This window comes from Mobula hypostoma, chromosome 11, assembly GCF_963921235.1.
Source record: "Mobula hypostoma chromosome 11, sMobHyp1.1, whole genome shotgun sequence".
NCBI lineage: Eukaryota > Metazoa > Chordata > Chondrichthyes > Myliobatiformes > Myliobatidae > Mobula > Mobula hypostoma.
The window spans coordinates 94,710,181-94,734,819 of NC_086107.1; the positions used below are offsets into that span (position 1 = coordinate 94,710,181).

Below are 24,639 nucleotides of genomic sequence, written 5' to 3' on the forward strand. Positions count from 1 at the left end.
ATTTGTAAAGAATGCTTAATCACAGGATATAGGTTTAAGCTAGCAACTTCAGCTAATTGTATAGGTAAAGCAGCTCCCAATAACGAGATTAAATAAAACTGTTTTACAACTTTCAGTTCCAGGTCTACCCACATTGGCCGATCACTCTTATCAACCCAATATAACCAGAAAGACATGTATTTTGATCCTCAGCCGAGATTTTAGGAAAAACAATCTTTCATAAAAAAGCAAACAACAGGAATTCTGCAGATGCTGGAATTTCAAGCAACACACATCAAAGTTGCTGGTGAACACAGCAGGCCAGGCAGCATCTCTAGGAAGAGGTAGAGACGGTACCTCTTCCTAGAGATGCTGCCTGGCCTGCTGCGTTCACCAGCAACTTTGATGTGTGTTGCTTTCATAAAAAAGCATTCATTTCAGAAGAATCTAACAGACATTGGGATTTATAAAGTTCAGCATAAAAATCTTGAAAAATCTTATTAATTTCTTCATATTCCTGAGCCAAGGTACCATCTTTCCTATGAATTTTCAAGATTTGTCTTTTGGCTGCAGCCATTTTTAATTGAGATGCGAGCAGTTTATTATTTTTATCTCCAAACATATAAAATTGGCTCTTTAACTTAAGCAAATAGCCTTCAATGGGATGAGTTAATAACAGGTTATATTGTGATTGAAGTTCCATCCTTTGTTTAAATAAATCAATATTTTGGAGAAATTGCATAAATATTATCTAAATCTTTAATTTGTTTTGAAGTTCTATCTAATTCTGCTTTAATCTGTTTTTTAAGTTTAGCCGAATAAGAAATAATCTGACCACGTAAAAATGCTTTAAATGTATCCCATATAATTAATTTAGACATACCCCCTATATCATTAAAAAGAAAAAATTCTTTTATCTGGGTTTCAACGAAGCTGACAAAGTCAGAGATCCGCAATAATGTCTGAGACATGCGCCATGGTGGGCGGGCAAGAATGACATCATCAAATTCAAAACACAAACTCAAAGGCACACGATCAGATATAGCAATAGCGTCATATTCACAATTTTTAACATTAGGCAAGAAGCGGGGATCGATCCTCGAACATTTTTATAAACATGTGAAAAGAAAGAATATTCTCTGTTATCGGGATAGAGATACCTCCACAAATCAATCAACCCAAAATCAATTAAAAAGGAATTAATAAATGACGTGGAACGATTTGGAAGTCGCTGATTAGTTGAGCTCTTATCAAACACAGGATTTAAGCAGCAGTTAATATCCTTGTCCATTATCAGCATATATTCATTTAAATCAGGCAGTAAAGCAAATACGTTTTTAAAAAAAGAAGGATCATCTAAGTTAGGACCATACAAATTAACCAAAACAACTTTTCTGTTACAAATTGTTCCTTTAACAATTAAAACTCTATCATTAGAATCTGATGCAATATCCTCTTGAATAAGCATATTAGATTTAATAAAAATGGACACGCCTTTTGTTTTACTCTGAGAAGTAGAGTGGGGTGGAACTGCAAACGATTCCACCATCCAAAAAATCTATTTGATCTCCCGCCCTGATTGGTGTCCCTTGAGCAAAAATTATATCAGGTTGGAATCAGTTAATAATTTTAAAAGTCTTTTTTTGTTCAATAGGATGATTCCAATCACGTACATTCCAACTTATTATATTAATCCAATTAAATACCATATTATAATTTTATTCTACTTTATACATGCGCAGAGCACATACCAATATGGGATGATCAAAAATGGTGGCGATGAAGAATACAACCAGATAGAAAATACGCATACTCCGGAACCACCCAATGAGAAAAAGCACCTAACTCTAATCCCACCCCCTTCCCGAAAACCCAAGAGAAAGGCAAGCAATCTGTGATAGAGTTCAAAGCCACTGACCACACCGTCTGTATTTTCTTTCCCTCCCCCCAGTTAGTAAAAAGAGTATTGTCTTTTTTACAAGGTCACTTTAAAGTCTCAGCCAAGAAAAGCACTTACATTCCATCATCTAGTAAACAAGAAAGAACCAAAATAACGTTATCTCTTAGAGAAAAACCAGCGTCATCTTTAAGTTTAACATTAACTCCCTAAAAAAACTTTAAATTCAATTATAAAATGTTATAATAAAACAGAAAAAAATTAATAGTATATTTGACCCAGCTGAATTTTCAAAAATACTAATTAATATCATAAGTAATTAAACCGTCCCAAATATATATATATATATATATAAAGCCCTATTAGTAGAAAAAAACTATCAATTAGCTGATTAAAAAAAACAAAAAATCAAACCAAATATTAAATTAAAGGAACAAATCCCCTTATCTTCTTTTCTCAGTCGAATGTTCAGATGATCATTTAGACAGTCATACTTGAGCCATAAATCTTCTTTCCAAAATGTGAATAATATACAGATAGCCAAACAAACTTTCAGATAGTTCATTCAGTAGCGGCGGGTATAGCCTGAACAAAGTCCAGTGCAGCTTTTGGATCAAAAAAAGTACGAGGAGAATTAGCAGAAAAAACATTAATTCTTGTCGGATAACTCAGAGAGGGAAATAGTTTTTTTTTTAAATCATATGCCTGTTTCATTGCCGGGGCAAATTTTGATCTTTGTTCCATTATCTCTCTCGAGTAATCTTTGTAAAAATGGAGCTCAGACTCCATAAATCTGAAAACTCTCTGTTTTCTTGCCTGTCGCATTATTTGATCTTTAATTTTAAAGTGATGAAAGCAAACCAGAACAGATCTTGGTTTACTAGAATCCTTCAGTTTCGAAGTAAACGCCCTGTGTGCCATTTCTATAGCAGGCGGCTTTGATAAAATGGTAGGAAATAAAGAGTGGAAAAGCTTACCAAAGTAAGCAGTTAAATCTCCATCTTCAGCTCCTTCTTGCACCCCAACAATTCGTATATTCTTTTGGCGAGACCTAGTTTCCAGGTCTATAATCTTATTTTGATATCTTTCCAAACGAGTATAGCTTCAGACCACTTTTGCTTAGTTATCTTCAATTTCTCTTCATGCATAATAACTTCAGTTTCCAGGTCTTTTAAGTTTTCCCAGAAATGACTTCATTTCATTACTATTCTTTTCCAGTTGGTCTTTAATTGATTCCATCTGATCCTTAATTGAATTCAGTGACGAGCGATATCTTCAGCCCACGATGGCATTTCATCAGATCTTTCCTTTTGCACCTTTCCTTCCCCCATTACCTCTATCACTGGGTTCAGGTAAATTCTTCCCACTTCTCGTAGACATAGATGTATTGTTCCCCCTCAAGAATCAGCAAATAAAAATTTTAAATTCAAAGATTAAACTAGGGGGAGAGAAAGAAAACTAAGAGCAGCACAAAATTACTGCTACTCCATTTGCAGACAGGGGCGGTCCTCTCTTATTTCCCAGAATCAATCTTGCGAACCTCCTCTGGACTCTCTCCAATAATAACACATCCTTTCCGAGATGTGGGGCCCAAAACTGTTGATAATACTCCAAGAGCAGCCTGACTAGTGGCTTATAAAGCTTCAGCATTATCTCCTTGCTTTTATATTCTATTCTGCTTGAAACAAATGCCAACATTGCATTTGCTTTCTTTACCACAGACTCAACCTGTGAATTAACCTTCTGGGAGTTTTGCACAAGGACTCCTAAGTCCCTCTGCACCACCACCATCCTCCATCTGGCAGAACTGGTCCTCATTCTCAACAAATTCTCTTTCAGCTCCTCCCATTTTCTCCAGACTCAAAGAGCACTCACAATGCCTCCAGCTATGCCTGCCCTTTCATTGGTTATGTAGAACAGTCCGTGTTCTGAGCTTTCCATGGAAATACTCCCCAACTCTTCCTGCGCTACAATGACGACTGCGTTGGTGCTGCTTCATGCACCCATGCTGAGCTCATCAATGTCATCAATTTTGCCTCCAACTTCTACATTGCCCTTAAATTCACTTGGTCCATTTCTGACACCTTCTAACCTTTCTCAATCTCTCCGTTTCCATCTCTAGAGACAAACTGTCTACTGGTATCTTTTATAAACCTACTGAATTCCCATGGTTATCTTGACTATACCTCTTCCCACCCGAAAAAAAGCTATTCCCCACTCTCAGTTCCTTCATCTCTGCCACAGGATGAGACTTCCCTTTCCAGGACCTTTCTTCCAAGTAATGGGGTTTCCTTTCCTCTACCACTGATGCTGCCCTCAATTACATCTTCTCCATTTCCCAGACATCTGGATTCCAGCCACTTTAACAGGGATAGCATGCCTCTTGCCCTCACCCCTTACCCAACACATCATTCTCTGCAGCTTCTGCCACCTTCACTGGGATCCTACCACCAAACACATCTTTCTCTCTTCCAACTCTCCACAGGGTTCGTTCCTCCTGTAATTCCTTTGTCCATTCGTCACTCCCCACTAATCTCCCTTCTGACACTTACCCCTGCAAGCAACCAAAATGCTACATCTGCCCATTTACCTCCTCTCTTAACTTCATTCAGGGCCCCAAACACTCCTTCCAGATGAGGCAACACTTCACCTGCAAACATGTTGGCATCATCTACTGTATCTGGTGTTCCTAGTTGTAGCCTCCTCTACCACCGCTGAGACCCAATGTAGGTTGTGGGACCACTGTTGTGAACCTTTGCTCCATCCACAAAAAGCACTATTTCCCAGTTGTCAACCATTCCAACATGTCAGTCCATTTCCTCTTCTTTTGGCACAATGAGGCCACTCTCAGGGTGGAGGAGCAACATATCATATTCTGTCTGGGTAGTCTCCAACCCACACTGATTTCTCCCTTCTGGTAAATTTTCCCTCTCCCTTCTTCTATTCTTCACTCTGGCTTCTTAACTCTTCTCCTCATCAGCTTATCACCTCTCCCAGTACCCGTCCTCCTTCCCTTTCCCTCATGGTCCACTCTCCTCTCCTATCAGATTCCTTCTTCTCCAGCCCATTATCTTTCCTCACTCACCTGGCTTCACCTATCACCTTCTAGATCGTCCTCCTTCCCCTCCCCCTACCTTTTCACTCTGGCATCTTCCCCCTTCCTTCCCGTCTTGAAGAAGGGTCTTGGCCCGAAACATCAACTGTTTATTCATTCCCATAGATGCTGCCTGGCATACTGCGTTTCCCCAGCATTTTGTGTTTTGCTCTGGATTTCCAGCAGCTGCAGAAACTCTTGTGTACAAGGTTAATGGTAGGATTCTTAGCAGTGTGGAGGAATGGAGGGATCTTAGGATCCATATCAATTGATCCCTCAAAGTTCCTGCATACGTTGATAGAGTGGTAAACAAGGCAGATGGTGTGTTACCTTCCTTAGCTGGGAAATTAAGTTGAAGAGCCACAAGGTAATGCTGCAGTTCTATAAGACTCTGGCTAGACCATCCTTGGAGTATTATGCTCAGCTCTGGTCAACTCAGTACAGGAAGGATGGGAAAGAGGGTACAGAGGTGCACCTGGATTAGAGGGCATGTCTTATGAGGAAAGGTTGAGCGAGCTAGGGTTTTTCTCTTTGGAGCAAAGAAGGATTAGTAGTGACATGATAGAGGTGTTCAAGAGATAAGAGGCATAGACCAAGATGACAGTGAGAGACTTTTTCCCTACTATACATTAAGCAGGTCAACCCCAGGTTTCAGATTGTTTGTACAAATTCCTACGAAGTGTATAAACATGGGCATTGAACACCAAATAGGTCTAGGTGCAACACTTGCAGCAATTAATAACCTTCCTGTGTTACTTGCAGCAGTCCTAGAACCTACCCTAACATAAACACCAGAGATTCTGCAGATGCAAGGAATCCAGAGCAACACACACTAAAAACTGGAGCAGGCCCGGCAGTATCTATAGAAATGAATGACAGTCGACATTCAAGCCGAGATCCTTCATCGGTGTCCTAACTTGCTGAGTTCCTCCAGCATTTTGTGTGTGTTGCAATGAACCTTCTGTATCAGCTTCTGTGATCAGTGAATACCGTAATCGGCAGCAGGCACACTTGGGCAAAGTACGACAAAGCAAACCGGTGCAGCACGATACCACAGTGGTCAGTGTAACACTACTCCAAAGGGTGGAGGGGGAAGCTCCTTGAAACCTAGCGAATACTGAGAGGCTTCGATAAAGTGAACATGGAGAGGATGCTTCCTATAGTGGGGGAGTCTAGGACCAGATGGCACAGCCTCAGAATACAAGGACATTCCTTTGGAACAGAAATTAGGAGCGATTTCTTTAGCCAGAAGGTGTTGAATTAGTGGAATTCATTGCCACAAACTTGCTGTGGAGACCAAGTCATTTGGTATATTTAAAGCAGAGTTTGATAGGTTCTTTATTAGTCAGAGTGTTAAAGCTTATGGGGAGGAGGCAGGAGAATGGGGTTGAGAGGGCAAGTAAACCACCATGATGGAATGATGGGCCGAACGGTCTAATTCTGCTCCTATTGTCTTATTATAGAGACGGCAAACCGGGCTCAATTCTGCTGATATCTGCAGAGAGTTTGCACGTTTTCTCTGTGATCACATGGGTTTCCTCCGAGTGCTCCAATTTCCTCTTGCATTCCAGAGACGTATGGGTTAGTAGGTTAATTGGGTCACGTGGGTGACTTGGTCTCATTGGGCAGAAGGCCTGTTACCATCTCCAAACTAAATTCAGCAGACGGTACAAATCTAATCATGTTTGTGAAAGTTGGAAGGAAATGCTTCAGGAAAGAAATGGCACCACACTGCCCCCCCCCCACAACCCCACCCAGACATTAAAGAGACTTTTCCCTATGTAAGCTGGTCCAGTTAATTGGCCAGTCTCAGTGACCCTGCACTTTGGCAGCCAAGGCATTAGTCAAGCGCTTTTATTATGCCTGAAAAGTCAAGAACTACAAATGCTGGAAATGTGAAGTGGAAGCAGAAAGGGATGGGAACACTCAGCAGTGCAAGGGGCATCTGTGGAGAGAGCTAAGATTCCACTTTGTAATTTCACTCCTTGAAATGAGTGCAATGAGAAACAGCGTTCATTTGCTAAGTTGCATTCTGCAGCATGAAAATATTTTTTATATTTATATATATATATATATATATATATCCACACTCAGCGACTTGAACACTACATTTTATAGGGGTGTTTTACACTCAGTGGCTGCTTTATTAGGTGCAGCTGCTCATTAATACAATGATCTTATCAGCAACTCAGTGCATAAAAGCATACAGACATGGTCAGGAGGTTCAGTTGTTGTTCAGATCAAACATTAGAATGGGGAAGAAATGTGATCTAAATGACTTTGACCGGGAATGATTGTTGGTGCCAGATGGGGTGGTTTGAGTATCTCAGAAACTGCTGAGCTCTTGGGATTTTAATGCATAACAGTCTCCAGAGACTGCAAAAAGCAAAAAAAAAAGCATCCAGTGAGCAGCAGTTCTGTGGGTGAAAATGCCTTGTTAATGAGAGAGGTCAGAGGAGAATGGCCAGACTGGTTCAAGCTGACAGGAAGGTGACAGTAACTCAAATAACCACACGTTACAACAGTGGTGTGTAGAAGAGCATCTCTGAACGCACAAGTTGAACCTCGAAGGGCTACAGTAGAAGTCCATGAACATACAGGAAGTGACCACTTTATTAGCTGCAGGAGATCCCTAATAAAGTGGCCACTGAGTGTATATTTATATTTACTGTGTCATTTTATTGCATTCTTTGTACTGCATCAGATCCAGAGTAACAATCATTTCATTCTCCTTTCCACTCGTAAACTGATGAATGACAATACACAACCTGGAAACGAAATGACATAGGGTTGACAACTAAAACCAAGTGCAGGGGTAGATCATGTAGCTCCTCTAACCCGCTACACAATAAGTTCAATGTCAACTGTATTTCAACATTCAGCTCAAACACGTCACCTGCTGCTGCTGCACTGCTTGAGATACTGGCATTGCTCCAGGCGGCTTCTGCATGAAGGCTGGATTGGGCATTGACCCAGTTCCCATCTGCTGCGTCCCCCCAAGTTGCTGCAAAGAAAAAGTTAGATTAAAAAGGGAAATGAGCTTTATTTGTCACGTACGTCGAAACATATGGTGAAATGCATTGTTTGTGTTAAGTCAAATCACTGAGGATTGCGCTGAGCTGCCCTTGAATGTCACATGTTTCTGGCGCCAACACAGCATTCCTAAACACACTAAGCCTCACCCAGAGGAAACCCACACATTCACAGGGAGAACGTACAGACAGCGGGCGGCAGGAATGAACCTCGATCTTGCAGTCGCTGCTAACTGCTAAACTACAGTGCCACACGCACACATATATACTCTTGTTCTCGTCCAGCTGAGTCTAGGCCATACAGTCACACAACACAGCAATACCCCAACTCATCCAGACCAATCAAGATGCCCACCTACATTACTCTGACATGGCCCACCTAAACTTCTCCTATCCATGTCCCTTGTCTGAGTGTCTTTAAATGTTGTCCCAGTACTTCCTCAGGCAGTTTGCTCCATATACAGGCCAGCCTCTGTGCACCAACTCACTAACCCTACCCAGTACATCTTTGGGATGTGGGAGGAAACCGGAGCACCCGGAGGAAACCCACATGGTCACGGGGTGAAGGTACAAACTCCTTACCGACACGGGCGGAATTGAACCCGATCTTACAGTGGGAGGTGTAAAAGCTCTGCGTTAACCGTTACGCTACCACGCCGCCCAGTAATACAGTTATCCATCATCATTGCTTTAAAGTCTGAATGAAGCATTCAAGGATCAACTTTATTTGCCTTGTATGTACATTTACATGTATCAGGGATTTGCTGTGGAGTGTCAGTCAGAGCGCTACATGCAACAACAAAAACCAACATTCAACAATTATAAAGAATTATATAAAAATAAAGTTAGAAGTATGGATATGGAATAAAATGAGTGTAAATATATAAACACCGTGTATTTACAATGTAACCCAGTGATGGGGGTAATAGATAGAGGGGGGTAAATAAAGGCATCCGTTAGTCTTGTGAGACCATGGATCTGCGCCTGGAAAGTCTTCACTCTCCAGGGCGCAGGCCTGGGCAAGGTTATATGGAAGACTGGCAGTTGGCCATGCTGCAAGTCTCCCCTCTCCACAACACCAATATTGTCCAAGGGAAGGGCATTAGGACCCATACAGCTTGGCACCAGTGTCGGTGCAGAGCAATGTGTGATTAAGTGCCTTGCTCAAGGACACAACACACATTGCCTCGGCTGGGGCTCAAACTCATGACCTTCAGGTCGCTAGTTCAATGCCTTAACCACTTGGCCACGTACCCATATAGAGGTGGTGGGAGAAGGCTAAATAGAATGGTTGATCAGATTAACTGCTTGGGGGAAGAAACTTTCAAGATGAAGTTTTTGTTTCAGGATACTATCAATATGTCCTAACACACAGAGAGGAAGAGAATTAGGAACACAAGGGAAAAGTAACCTGGCCAGTGACTCCAGTGACCGAAGAAATGCAGTGGGGAAATTTAAAAAAATGATTCCATCTCTTCTGAGTCTATGAATCCATGTTGCAGTTTCAAAGTTATGAGAGCAGAGAGTGGGGTATTCGGTGCCGTCTGCCTGCATTTCACTGGTCTCCCTCTCCCTCACTGCTGCCAGAGGAAGATGCAGGAGTCTTGGGTCTTGGGCAAGGTTGTGAATTGGACTCACTTTTAAAGCACTCTGCAGTCACGCTGTGTGTATCTGGTTACTCCTTTTTTAGAGATGGCTATTTTGCCCAATTTTGATTATGACAGACTTCAGTCAACGAACGACACAGCGCTAAATTGAACATTCTTAGTCTGTTTCAAGGACTGTGGTTTGATGTTTAATACTCGCTGTGTTATTTATCTTTTCCTGTATGCGCAATTTGTTCTTTTTTTTGTGTGTTGGGTGTTTAATGTTTTCTTTGAACCAATTGCATGGTGTTTCTTTGTTTCCTGATGGTCTGAGGGAGGACAAGTCTCAGGGTTGTATTCTATATACATACTTTGATAATAGATGTACCTGAAATCTTTGATCTCTTTCTTATTAAGAGCAACATGCTTCAAGTGTACACATGTCTTTTCATACACAGGATGGAGAATATATGGAACAAGCTGCCAGAGGTGGCTGAGTCAGGTACAGTAGTAACATTTAAGCAGCACTTGGATAGGAGGATGGAGGTCAGGACTTGTAGGGATATGAAACACAGGAAATTGGGACTAGCTGGGTAGACAATGTGGTCAGCAGAGACTAGATGGGCTGAAAGGCCTGTATCCCTGCTATATTGCACTATTACTCTAATAAAGTGATGGCACAACTATTACATATTGTTAAATATTATGTATCAGTTACAAGCTGGGTTACAGGTACCATCACTTATAAGTATATTTTCTAAGATCACTGGTTAAATCTGTTAATGGTTAATAGGTTAATCTGTTCCATATCTTACAATATTTAATATTAATGCACTTTAGTTTGTTATTTGTGTGAGACTCATCTGTAGATTTTATCTTTATCTTCATAAGCTGTCATGTGTTATGTGAACTACTGTGTGTTACTCCCTGGTTCAGAAAAACGTTTTGTTTCTATATACATTCTAAAGGCATCCGTTAGTCTTGCGAGACCATGGATCTGCGCCTGGAAAGTCTTCACTCTCCAGGGCGCAGGCCTGGGCAAGGTTGTATGGAAGACCAGCAGTTGCCCATGCTGCAAGTCTCCCCTCTCCACGACACCAATGTTGTCCAAGGGAAGGGCATTAGGACCCATGCAGCTTGGCACCAGTGTCGTCGCAGAGCACTGTGTGATTAAGTGCCTTGCCGAAGGACACAACACACGTTGCCTCGGCTGGGGCTCGAACTCATGACCTTCAGGTCGCTAGTCCAGACTACCTGGCCACGTGCCCACTACATTATCTGGTTATATACCTTATATACATCTATTTAGTTAAATGACAATAAACTTGACTTGAAATCATGATTAAATCACTTGGATATTGTTCATGAGTGACCTAGATACTTAATTGAGATTGAGAGAATTTCCCAGTTGATGATACAAAAAATGGGGACATCAAACTTTCAGCAAAGCCAGGGATGTTCCCTCCATGGTATGGAAGTTGAGAGGAGATCTGACCCCAGCACTGAAAAACTCGGGAGTCTGGGCTGGGCAGGATAGTGAGGCTCTGTTTTCACTGGTGAGATGGCCAAGAACCATTGGATTAAGGAAACTGGCAAAATTGCCAGGAATATATAATAAGCCAAGGAACTAAACAGGTCAGGCAGCATCTATAGAGGGAAATGGATGGTCAATGTTTTGGATTGCGACCTTTTGTCGGGACTAGAGGAAAAGGGAGTAGCCGACATGAAAAGGGTAAGGGGAGGGAGTGGAGCAAGAGCTGGTGGTTGATAGGTGGATCCAGGTGAAAGGGAAGGGGTGATAAACAGACGGGGAGGGGGAGAGTGGGAATGATGGACAAAGCTAGGAGGTGATAGGTGGAAATGACAAAGGACTAGAAAAGATGGAACCTGATAGGAGAGGATTTCATGTGATTAATAAATCAATCTGATCTAATAAAGGGAGGAAAGAGTGGCATGAAGATTTCTTTTTGCCCTCCTTTTATACAAAGGCACTTTGGGTCTGGAAGTATGCTGCTGGGGTTACGTAGTAGTGCAGACGTGCTCAATTGCGGTGCTCAAAAACAAATGGCTGAGTACTTAAATGGGGGGAAAGAAAAAGAATCACACAGACCACGGGAAGAGGGGTGAAGGCATGGTAGGCAGCCATTTGATTTGTCAAATTTTGTGAGTAAAATTGTCTCCTCTAACATGGTAACATCTGAGATACGATACACCCAATTGGATACATGGCAATGGGCAAACTGACTTGAAATGACTGCGTCATCTCCTCCCTCACCCAAATGCAAGTTACACTGAGAGAAAGCCATTTTGTTAACCAGTGATGCCTAATAAAAGGGCTTACATTTCTCTGCTGTTCGATTTTCTGCTGCTGGGCTTTCTTGTGGTTGGTTATGACCAGTCGGATTCCATTCACAAAGCCACTCTGATCATTTGGAATCAGACCCATGAAGATTTTCTTCTTGGAGGAGTACAGCAGCATCAAGACTCTGACCTCGCACGGAGCACTGTGTGGGAAATGGACGCAGCCTGCCTGAAAGAAGCACAAAGATGCAGTATTAACACATGACAGAAATCTAGAGGAGAATGCATTCGGCTAATTTATTAAATTGAAATTATTCATAAGGCATTTTTTAAAGACGAACCATAGAAAGTACACTAATCAGATGCATCACAGATTAGTATGGCAATTGCTCTGCATGAGGCATAAGAAACTGCAGAGTTGTGGATACAGTTCAGTATATCACAGAAGCCAGCCTCCCTTTCTTTTGGACAGTACTGTAGCCGGTTCTCTTCAAGGCCTGACCTGCTGTTTTCAGCATTTCCAGTTTTCACTTTAGATCGCCAGAAACCGAAGGATTATTTTCTGTTGATCTTCAAAGAATTAGACATGGAAACCACTAAGCAAGGCTATGTGTACAGTATTGTACCAGCCAATTCTCTCAGGTACACTGATGTGCAGTTTTATAAGAAAGTTGGTGCATTTTTAAAGGCAAAGGACGGCGACACCGAATATTGACTTGATTTAGTTTTTTTTTGCTGTTTACTGCTCTTTAGAGTAAGTTTTTAGATATTTAGAAACCTTTCATTTCATTATTTTTGAAAGCATCTTTGCTTTACTGAGTTTTTTTTAACATGTGCCCAAGACTTTTGCAGAGTACTGTATGTGTCAGATATGCACTTTATGGGAACTTGTACATCTCCAGAATACTTTTTATTATTAATACTACTGTGTTCACTGGGAGCACTTGCCCTTAACCTGAGGTTTACCAATGGAGTCATTTCTATTAGGGTCACTCCAGCACTACAGAGAAAGTCATATGCACTTACAAAGCCATTGGCCATAATTCGATAAAGGCCCTTTAACGATTCCAAATCCTTGTTTGTGAACTGGAACTGGACCATCCGAGAATTCCGGAACAAATGGCCAAGAGTTGTCTGCACATTGATGGACAAGAACAGCAAAACAACAAGATCAATAGGGACTAAATGTTTGCCGCTGATCCCTCTAAACATTATCCCCAATAAAACCACAGCGGTTTCTTCGCAAGTCTGTGTACGTATGAGTGCCTTTGTAAGCAAAGAATGAGCCTTTGACAGAAGGAAACTACAGAATTGATGGTATCTGGTCACGATGTTGCAGTTTGTCAGGAGCTGGCTTGATGGAGAACCCGCCCTTTCTCCTGGGTACAATGGTGTAATGCTTGAATTGCAGGACTGCCGTACTGAATAACTGGAGACTCAAATTCAACTCCCGTGGATGGGTAAAATTTTAACTAATTAGCTCTAAAGTACATCTGCCTCAGTAGATATAACCACAGACCGTCACAGAACAAGTACAGCACTGGCGAGGTCATGTAGCCCACAATGTGTGCAATCTCGAAGCCAATTTATACTGCATATCCTCCTCCTGTGTATCATCCCTATCCCTCCATTCCCTTCACATTTACGTGTCTGTTTAAAAGCTTCTTATAACTCTACCAAACTGTCTGATTCCACTACCAGTCCTGGTAAACCATTCCAGGCACCTATCACTCTGAGAAAAACTTACCCCTCACGTCACCTATCAACTTCCTTCCTCTAACCTCTTTTGTTTGACATTTCTATCTTTACAGATAACATCTACACAGTTGATGCATATTGTTCAAACTTACAAAGACCCTGATCTGCTCACTCCACTGCTCTGCTAGTAGATACTGTGGCATGTTAAGCACAGTTGAGGTAGTCAGAAGACTTACAATTTTCAATCCTTTTATTAAGCATTTCATGTTCTACTTGACACCACCCTGATAATTTCCACTTGACCCAAATTACATTGTCTACAGGTGGGAGCAAAAGGGAAACAGACTGAAAAACAAGTACAAGCCAGCTTGATACATCTAAAGAGTAAATTTATTTGTCACTTATACATCAAAACATACAGTGAGATGCATTGTTTGTATTGTGGTGACCCATTTTCTGGCACACACGAATCGGCTCACAACAGCGCACGCAGGCAGAGGGCCGGCCCCAAAAAGGGCGCCAGGCCATCTTCACCAGCAGAGGGAAAATCCCGCGCGCAGAAAGGGTCTGGGAATATGCATTCCCCACACCAATCCCGCCCATGGAGGGCGGGAACGGGAAGGCTTTAAAGCAGGCCGCGAAGTTTGAATAAATCTCTTTCATCACAACTCTAACTCACTGACTCCGTGTGGTTATTCTAGCGCTGTGTGTAGCACATCGCTACAATTGGTGACCCCGACGGCCCAAACGATATTTGCACCAGAGATGACCGATGCTGCATCTGTTCACGCAGTTTTGTTAAAACTGCCAAGCTTCTGGACGCTGCGACCTTAATTATGGTTCGAACAAGCAGAAGCACAATTCCACATTCGGCAGATAACCTCGGAGTCCACTCGCTACTACTACGTGCTGAGCTCACTCGACCAGGGGACTGCTGCACAAGTTGAGGAGTTTATACAGTCGCCCCTGGAGGACGGCAAATACACAGCATTCAAAGCCCTGCTCATAAGGACTTTCGGACTCTCACGGCGCGAACGAGCACGCCGCTTAATGCACCTGGATGGTTTGGGAGACAGGCCGCCGTCAGCATTAATGAACGAGATGCTGGCCCTGGCTGAAGGACACAAACCCTGCCTCATGTTTGAGCAGGCGTTCCTAGAGCAACTGTCCGAGGACATATGCCTGCTGCTGTCCGACGCAGATTTCAGCAACCCCCAGGAGGTGGCGGCCCAAGCAGATGTGCTGTGGAATGCCAGGAAAGAGAGAGGGGCATCCGTCGCACAGATCACCAAGCCGCATGCCCAACGACAGACCAGACCAGACCTGGCAGCAGAGCCTACAAAACCCGGCGACAGGAGTGAGGAGCTCAACGAACAATGGTGTTTCTACCACCAGCGGTGGGGCACGGAGGCCCGCCGCTGCAGACCGCCCTGCAAATTCCCGGGAAACGCCAGGGCCAGCCGCCGCTGATGGCTACGGCGGCTGGCCATCAGGACAGCCTCCTGTACGTCTGGGACAAGCAGTCGGGACGCCGCTTTTCGGTCGACACCGGAGTGGAGATCAGCGTTTTACCTCCAACGAGTTACGACATCCGCAACAGAGAACTGGGACCCACCCTGAGGGCCGCTAATGGCAGCACAATACGAACCTACGGCACCCACATGGTATGGCTACAGTTCAGCTCCAGCCGGTTCACGTGGGACTTCACACTGGCCGCCGTGGCCCAACCACTGCTGGGGGCAGATTTTCTACGAGCCCACAGCCTGCTGGTCGACCTGCAAGGGAAGCGATTAGTCCACGCCAAGACTTTTCAAACGTTCTCCCTGGGTGAAGCACAGTTGCCAGCCCCACACCTGGACTCCATCACGCTGTCCGACGATGAATTCACCAGGGTCTTGGCGGATTTCCCATCAGTACTGACACCACAGTTCACGGCAGCCAAGCCCAGACACGGAGTACAGCACCACATCCCGACCCAGGGACCACCCCTCCACGCCCGTGCTCGAAGGCTTCCCCCGGACAAGCTCCGACTGGCGAAGGAGGAGTTCAAGAAGATGGAGGAATTAGGGATCATACGATGGTCCGACAGCCCATGGGCCTCCCCTCTGCACATGGTGCCCAAGGCAACGGGGGGCTGGAGACCATGCGGTGACTACCGCAGACTGAACGAGGCTACAACGCCAGACCGCTACCCTGTGCCGCACATTCAAGACTTCGCAGCAAACCTACACGGCGCAAGGATCTTTTCCAAGGTAGACCTTGTCCGGGGATACCATCAAATCCCTGTACATCCGGACGACATCTCCAAAACAGCACTTATCACCCCGTTCGGACTTTTCGAATTCCTCCGAATGTCGTTTGGTCTAAAGAATGCCGCACAGACTTTCCAGCGGCTAATGGACGCGGTGGGACGCGACCTGGACTTTGCATTCATCTATTTGGACGACATCCTCATAGCCAGCAGTAGTTGGCAAGAGCATCTGTCCCATCTCCGCCAGCTCTAGGGCCTTACAATCAATCCAGCCAAATGCCAGTTCAGACTCGACACCATCGACTTCCTGGGCCACAGGATTACTAAAGACGGGGCAACCCCGCTGCCCGCCAAGGTAGACGCGGTCCGCCACTTCCCCCGACCCAACACAAAGGCCTGCAGGAATTCCTGGGTATGGTGAATTTCTACCACCGTTTCCTCCCCTCAGCAGCCCGAACCATTCGCCCCCTCTTCACTCTAATGTCAGGTAAGGGCAAGGACATTACCTGGGACGAAGAGGCTGCAACCGCTTTCGTTAAAACCAAAGAAGCCTTAGCAAACGCCGCGACGCTAGTGCACCCCAGAACGGACGTTCCTATTGCCCTCACGGTGGACGCATCCAACACAGCGGTTGGTGGAGTGCTGGAACAACTCATCGAGGGTCTCTGGCAACCCCTGGCGTTCTTCAGCAAACACCTACGACCACCCGAACTCAAATACAGTGCTTTCGACCGGAAGCTATTGGCACTATACCTGGCAATCCGGCATTTCAGGTACTTCTTAGAAGGTAGGCCCTTCACCGCGTTCACAGACCACAAACCGCTTACCTTTGCGTTCATAAAGGTGTCCGACCCTTGGTCGTCCCGCCAGCAGCGACATCTGTCCTACATCTCCGAGTACACGACGGACATCCGGCATGTCTCTGGAAAGAACAATGTCGTGGCAGACGCACTTTCCAGACCGACCATACAGGTCCTGTCCCAGGGGGTGGACTATGCAGCGCTGGCAGAGGCACAGCAGGCAGACGCTGAGATCCCCAGTTACAGGACTGCAGTCTCCGGTTTGCAGCTCCAAGACCTCCCCGTAGGCCCAGGTGAGAGGACCCTACTATGTGACGTAGCTACCGGCCAACCCTGCCCCATCGTCCCAGCAGCCTGGCGCCGGCGGGTGTTCGAATCCATTCACAACTTAGCACACCCCTCCATCAGGACAACCGTCTGGCTGGTCGCCAACAGGTTCATGTGGCATGGGCTTCGTAAACAGGTCAGTGAATGGGCTAAAACGTGTATGCAGTGCCAAACGGCCAAGGTGCAGCGGCACACCAAGGCTCCACCGCAGCGGTTCGAACCCACCCGCCGGAGGTTCGACCACATCCATGTGGATATCGTGGGGCCCCTGCCAGTGTCACGAGGAGCGCAGTACCTCCTAACTATGATAGACCGGTTCACCAGATGGCCAGAGGCAGTCCCGCTCACCGACACCACCTCCGAATCCTGCGCCCGAGCACTGATCGCAACCTGGGTAGCCTGCTTCGGGGTACCGGCCCACATTACCTTCGACAGGGGCGCTCAGTTCACCTCCAGCCTGTGGTCGGCTATGGCCAGCCTTTTAGGAACACAGCTACACCACACAACTGCCTACCACCCACAGTCGAACGGACTAGTGGAGCGCTTCCACCGTCACCTGAAATCGGCTCTCACGGCCCGCCTGGAGGGGCCTAACTGGGTGGACGAACTTCCCTGGGTCCTGCTCAGAATCCGCACGGTGCCCAAGGAGGATCTACACACCTCGTCGGCCGAGTTGGTGTACGGTGCGCCCCTGGTCGTCCCAGGAGAGTTCATACCAGCCCCAAGGGGGCAAGAGGAAGAACCCACAGCAGTCCTGGACAGACTACGGGAGAGGCTCGGTAACCTGGCCCCCATCCCCACTTCACAGCACGGACAGAGCCCGACCTGCGTACCCAAAGACCTGCAGAACTGTAAGTTTCTTTTTGTACGACGGGGCGGACACCAGGCACCGCTACAGCGGCCCTACGAGGGACCGTTTAAGGTGATCAGGAACAACGGGTCCACGTTCGTGCTGGACACTGGGGGGAGAGAGGAGGTTTTCATGGTGGACCGACTCAAACTGGCCCATGTGGACTTGGCGCAACCGGTCCAGGCTCAGGCACCGCGGCGCAGGGGCAGACCTCCCAAACAGAGGCCGATCCAGACTGTGGACACTGGGGGAGGTATCGCCGGTTCTGGCGGGGGGGGGGTTATGTGGCGACCCACTTCTGGCACACACGAACCGGCTCACAACAGCGCGCGCAGGCAGAGGGCTGGCCCCAAAAAGGGCGCCAGGCCTTCACCAGCAGGGGGAAAATCCCGCGCGCAGAAAGGGTCTGGGAATATGCATTCCCCACAGCAATTCCGCCCAGGGAGGGCGGGAACGGGAAGGCTTTAAAGCGGGTCGCGAAGTTTGAATAAATCTCTTTCATCGCAACTCTAACTCACTGACTCCGTGTGGTTATTCTAGCGCTGTGTGTAGCACACCGCTACAGTATCAATGACCGCCACAATCCAAGTATATGCTGGGGGCAATCTATGACTGTCATAATGTTTCTGGGGCCAACTTAGCATGCCCACAACCTATGAACCCTAACCCATCCGTCTTTGGAATGTTGGAGGAAACCGGAGCACCCGGAGGAAACTCATGCAGTCACAGGAAGACGCTGACCGCATGATTTTCCCTGACATCGACAGTGGCGGGAATTGAACCCCAATCGTGCTGGCGCTGTAAGGTGTTAAGCTGACCACTATGCTACGGTGCCACCCATCTGACCAGAGAACACTACACCCCAGAAACTTGCCCTTCGCCCCATGAAGCCTGTGCCTTGGTGCCATATAATCCATATCCCTCCCTCTGTTCCTTGAACGTTCATGTGCCTGTCTAAAAGCCTCTTTCACACCTGCTTCCACCATTATCTGTGACAGTGTGGTTCAGGTACCTACTGTCGTAACAGTAAAAGAACTTACTGCGCCAATTTATTTAAATGTTTCCCCTCTCACCTCAAATATATGCCCTCCAATATTTGAGTACCTACCCTGGGTAAAAGACTACCTAGCATTATGCTGACTGCTCCTCTGGTAATGCTTTACAGCACCAGTGATCACCGACTGCGGTTGAGTTCCCATCGCTGTCTATAAGGAGTCTGCATGCTCTCCCCGTGACCATGTGGGCTTCCTCCCAGTGCCTCAGTTCCCTCCCACATTTCACAGACGTATGGGTTAGGGTGAGTAAGCTGTGAGCATGCTGTGTTGGCACCGGAAGTGTGACAAAACTTGCGGGCTGGCCCCTGCACGTCTTCAGATTGTGAGGGCCACTGGTGCAAGTGAAGCATTTCACTGTACGTTTCGATGATTAAGTTGCAAATAAAGTTGATCTTTAAATCTTTAGACATGGCAACTCAACTCCTTTTTGCCAACTACTCATCCACTTCTTTTCTCTCCCTACACCAAACATCAGATTGATCAAGTCACCTACTTAAAATGAACATTCAATTCACATAGAGGTACGCAAGCATCTCACTTACCAACAGCTGCTGTGGGATAAGCTGCATGATCAACTTCTGAGGCCACTGGTCTGTCTTCCTGCAAAACAATTATTTATTTAGAGACAGTGCAGAACAGGCCCGTCCGGGCAAACCATCCGCATCGCCTAGCAACCCACCCATTTAACCCTAGCCTAACCACTGATCAATTTACATTGACCAATTAACCTACTAACCAATACGCCTTTGGAAGGTCGGAGGAAACCGGAGCATCCGGAAGAAACTCACGTGCACAGAGGAAGAACGTATAAACTTTCTCACAGAGGACGCCAGAATTGAACTCCAAACTCTGACACTACAAGCTGCAACAGCATTGCACTAAATGCTATGTGGCCGGGGTGCCCCATTCGGAGAGAGAAAGCGAATTCTTTGGGACAGGTACACTGGCTGGACACAAATACTGCCACCAACCAAGAATCCTGAAATATCTTCCACTCAAAACAATCACAAAATGATCACGTATATAAAGAGCACGAAAAGGTTTTCCCCCATGGTAGGAGTATCGAAAGCAAGAGGGTTTAAAGATGATTAAAAGAATACCTTTATTTGTCACATGTACATCGAAGTATCAATGCCCAAAGCAGCCGGAGGATGTGCTAAGGGCAGCCCAGAAGTGTTGCCATCCTTGCAGCGTCAATGTATTTATACCCACTCATTGTGGAATGTGGGAGGAAACCAGAGCACCCAGACGAAAGCCACGTGATCTCAGGGAGAACGTACAAACTCCCTACAGACCACAGAGAGAAACGAACCCTGGTGATCATTGACCTACTCCTTCCCCTTATTGTAAAGAGTTTTAATTGGAATTGAAGGGGATTTTTAATACACAGTTGTTGATATCTGGAATGAGGTGGTTGAATAAGATATGATTACTACATTTAAGACAGTAGGAGTAGTATAATCGCTCGACTATGATGTTCCTTTAAGGGTTCTGTTCTCTGTTGGTGGGTCCTCAGATGGGTGTAGAGACCAATCCGGGATCCATATCTTTAATGTTCAAGACGCATTTAAGCAGGTACTTGAATAGGCAAGGTACAAAACTAGTACAGACAAATGGAATTTGTGTAGATGGGCAAAAACGTCAGCAGAAGGCTGATAGGGCTGCTTCTACTGTGATTTTCTTAAAGAACTCAAGAAATAATTTTGCAGACATCAAAAAAAAAAGGCAAACTTGTGGATAGTTTGAAAGATCAAAGAGTTCAGCAGGATATACATCAGTTGAAGATGCGGGTAGAGAAATGGCAGGGGGAAGATTAAACTGGCCATTTGGTCCATTAAGTCTGTTCTGCCATTCCATCATGGCTGATCTATTAACCCTCTCAACCACCTTGTCCTTATAACCTTTGATGTAGAACATATCAACCTCCGCTTTAATTATACCCAATGACTTGGCCTCCACAGACTTGTGAGGTGTTGTGCTCTGGGAGGTCGAACATGAGAAGCTCTTGCACAGAAGTGCACTTAGACCAGGGGTTCCCAACCTGGGGTCTACAGACCCATCAGTTAATGGTAGGGGTCCATGGCAGAAAAAAGGTTGGGAACTCGATTTAGACAGATAGATGAACAGACAGGGATGGAGGGACATGGACCACGTGTAAGCAGATGGCATTAGTTTAAATCAGTATCATGGTTTGCCCAGACAAGAAAGCCAGCTGGTGGCGTAGTGGCATCAGCGCTGGACCTTGGAGCAAAGGCTCCTGAGTTTGAATCCAGCCGGCTCCCTTGCACGCTTTCCATCCGTGCTGGGTTGAGCGTCGAGCTAGCAACTCGACCTTGTAAAAATAAGAAAGCCTGCTTAAAAAAAAAATGCCATCATGGCTGTGGGGAAGTCTAGGACCAGAGGGCACAGAGATGAGGATCCCACCCTTTCGTTTCTCCGATTAATCACATTTTACTGTACGTTTCGATGTACATATGACAAACAAAGCAAATCTTCTCAAAAAAATGTCACCGTGAAAATGAGGTGGATGGAGTAAAATGGAAAAGTTTGATTTCCACTTGGGATCTGTCAGGCAAGTTTTCTTTATAATAACATAACACCGGTTTATTTCAATTTGCATACTTACAGGTTCTCTCCTGGGTTCACGTACACCTGGCACGGAAGAGAACGTGTGAGCTTCGCATTTAAATCTACCGAAGCCGGTTTAGGTTTCTGAGAAGAAAAAGTAAAAGTCAGCTTGGGCAACCAAGAGAGGCATGAAGCCAGTCTTTTAATGAATTATGTCAATGTAACTCAAGCCACACGTGCTGGAATATTTTCAGGAATACAATAATATATATTCCAACATGAAATTGTTGTGTGGTCATAAAGTCACAAAACATTACAGCATAGAAACAGGGCCTTTGGCCAATTAGTCCATGCCAAACTCTTAATCTGCCTAGTCCCATTGACCTGCACCTGGACCATACCCTCCATCCCCCTCCCATTCATGTATCTATCCAAATTTCTCTTAAATGTTGAAATTAATCCCCCATCCACCACTTTCACTGGCAGTTCATTCCACACACTCACCACTCTGAGTGAAGAGGTCCCCCTTAAACATTTAACTTTTCACCCTTAACCCATGACCTCTAGTTCTAGTCTCACCCAGCCTCAGTGGAAAAAGCCTGCTTGCATCTACCCTATCTTTACCCCTCATAATTTTGTATACCTCTATCAAATCTCTCCTCAATCTTCTATGTTCTAGAGAATAAATTTCTAACCTATTCAACCTTTCCCTATAACTCAAGATCTTAAGTTCTGGCAATATCTTTGTAAATTTTCTCTGCACTCTTCAATTTTATTGATATCTTTCCTGTGGGTAAGTGACCGGAACTGCACACAACACTCCAAATTATGCTTGACCAATGTCAAACACATCTTAACACCCCATCTCCTAACCCCAATACTTTGATTTATTAAGGCCAATGTGCCAAAACCTCTTTACAATGCTATCTACCTCTGACGCTACTTTCAAGGAATTATGAATTTACATTGCCAGATCCCTCTATTCTACCGCATTCCACAGTGCCTTACTACTCACTGTGCAAGTCCTATCTTGGTTTATCTTCCCAAAGTGCAACACCTCACAGTTGCCTGCATTATATTCCATCAGCCATTTTTCAGTCCATTTTGCAGATGATCCAGATCCCTCTACAAGCTTTGATAAGACTTCTTCACTGTCTACTATGCCTCCAACCTTAGACCATAAGAGATAGGAGCAGAATTAGGCTATTCAGCCCATTGAGTCTGCTCTGTCATTCATCATGGTTGATTTATTATCCCCGTCAACCAAATTCTCCTGCCTTCTACCTCTGACCCCTTGACTAATCAACTGCTTCTCAGCCTCTGCAATTTGCTGATCCAATTGACGACAGTGTCATCCAGATGGTTGATATAAGTGACAAACAACAATGGATCTAGCACTGATCCCTGCAGCACACCAACAGTCACATACATCCAGTCAGAGGGGCAACCATTACTACCACTCTCCGGCTTTTCCTGCAAAGCCAGTGTCTAATCCAATTTACTACCTCATACTGAATGCCAAACGAGCGAACCTTTTTGACCAATTTCCTATGTGGGACCTCGTCAAAGGACTTACTAAAGTTCACGTCGACACACCCACTGCCTTGTTTTCCTCAACTTTCTTGGTAACTTCCTCAAAAAACTCTAAAATTTGTTAGACACGACAAAGCCATGTTGACTATCCCAGATCAGTCCCTGTCTATCTAAATACTTATGTATCCAATCCCTTAGAATACTTCACAATAATTTTTCCACTATTGATGTCATACTCACCGGCCTATAATTTCCCACCTTATTCTTACAGCCTTTCCTAAACAACGGAATAACATTAGTTATCCTCGAATACTCCAGCATCTCACCTGTTGCTAAGGACATTTTAAATATCTCTGCTAGGGACCTTGTAATTTCTGCATTTGCCTCCCATAAGGTCTGAGGAAACACCATGCCAGGCCCTGAGGATTTAGCCACCATAAAATTCGCCTCAGAACAGCAAACATCTCTTCCTCTGTAATCTGAATAGAGTCCATGCCCTCGCTGCTGCTTTGCCTCACTTCAATAGACTGTGCCCATCTCCCAAGTAAACAGAGATGTAAAATATCCATTTAAGATCTCCCCATCTCTTTCTGCTTCAAGCTAAATGATCAGTCTGATCTTCAAGGGGACCAATTTTGTCCCTTGCTTTCCTTTTGCTCTTAATATATTTGTAGAAACTCTTGAGATTCTCCTTTACTTGGTCTGCTAGAGCAACCTCATGCCTTCTTTTAGCTTTCCTGATTTCCTTCTTACTGTTTCTTGCATTTCTTATACTCAAGTACCTCATTTGTTCCTTCCTGCTTGTATTACTATGCACTTCCTTCTTCTTAACCAGGCCTCAATATCTCTTGGAAACTAAGGTTCCTTAAACCTGTTATCCTTGCCTTTTATTCTGACAGGAACAGAAACTCTGAACTCTCAAAACTTCACCTTTGAAGGCCTCCAACTTACCAAGCACACCTTTGCTAGAAAACAACCTGTCCTAATCCACACTTGCCAGACCCTTTCTGATGTCATTAAAACTCCAATTTAGAACCCCAACCCAAAGACCAGAATTATCCATCTCCATAATTATCTGGAAACTAATAGCACTATGATCACCACATGCAAAGTGTTCCCCTATACAAACTTCTGTCACCTCCCCTGTCTTATTCCCTAATAGTATCACATTCTCTTTAGTTGGGACCTCTATATATTGATTAAGGAAACTTTCCTGAACACGTTTAACAAACTCTACCCTATCGAGCTCTCTTGCAGTATGGGAGTCTCAGTCAATATGTGGAAAGTTAAAATCATCTACTATTATAATCTTATGTTTCTTTCAATAGTGCACAATCTCTACGAATTTACTCCTCTAAATCCTGCTGACTACTAGGTTGTCTATAATATAATCCCACTAATATGGGTAGCCCCTTTCTTATTCCTCAGTTCCACCCATATAGCCTCAGTAAACAAGGTCTCCAGTCTGTCCTGACTGAGCACTGCTGTGATATTTTCCCTGTCTAGCAACACCAGCCCTTCTCCTTTAATCCCTCCTGCTCTATAATATCTAAAACAATGGAGCTCTGAACACTGAGCTGCCAATCCTGCCCCTCCTGCAACCTAGTCTCACTAATAGTAACAAAATCATAATTCCATGTGCTGATCCATGCTCTAAGCTCATCCGCT

General features: G+C 44.9%; 1 protein-coding gene across 2 annotated transcripts in view; it reads right to left on the reverse strand.

The window, feature by feature from the left end:
• The window catches only part of med25 (mediator complex subunit 25), an 83,881-nt gene that overhangs the window by 12,048 nt on the left and 47,194 nt on the right, over nt 1–24,639 (reverse strand). For both annotated transcript variants that reach the window (XM_063062545.1, XM_063062546.1), the window contains 5 exons: nt 21,497–21,582; nt 19,413–19,470; nt 12,916–13,023; nt 11,930–12,118; nt 7,867–7,974 (listed from right to left, as the gene is read on the reverse strand). In XM_063062545.1, the coding sequence (XP_062918615.1) occupies nt 7,867–7,974; nt 11,930–12,118; nt 12,916–13,023; nt 19,413–19,470; nt 21,497–21,582 (549 nt within the window). The remainder of the gene's footprint in view (nt 1–7,866; nt 7,975–11,929; nt 12,119–12,915; nt 13,024–19,412; nt 19,471–21,496; nt 21,583–24,639) is intronic.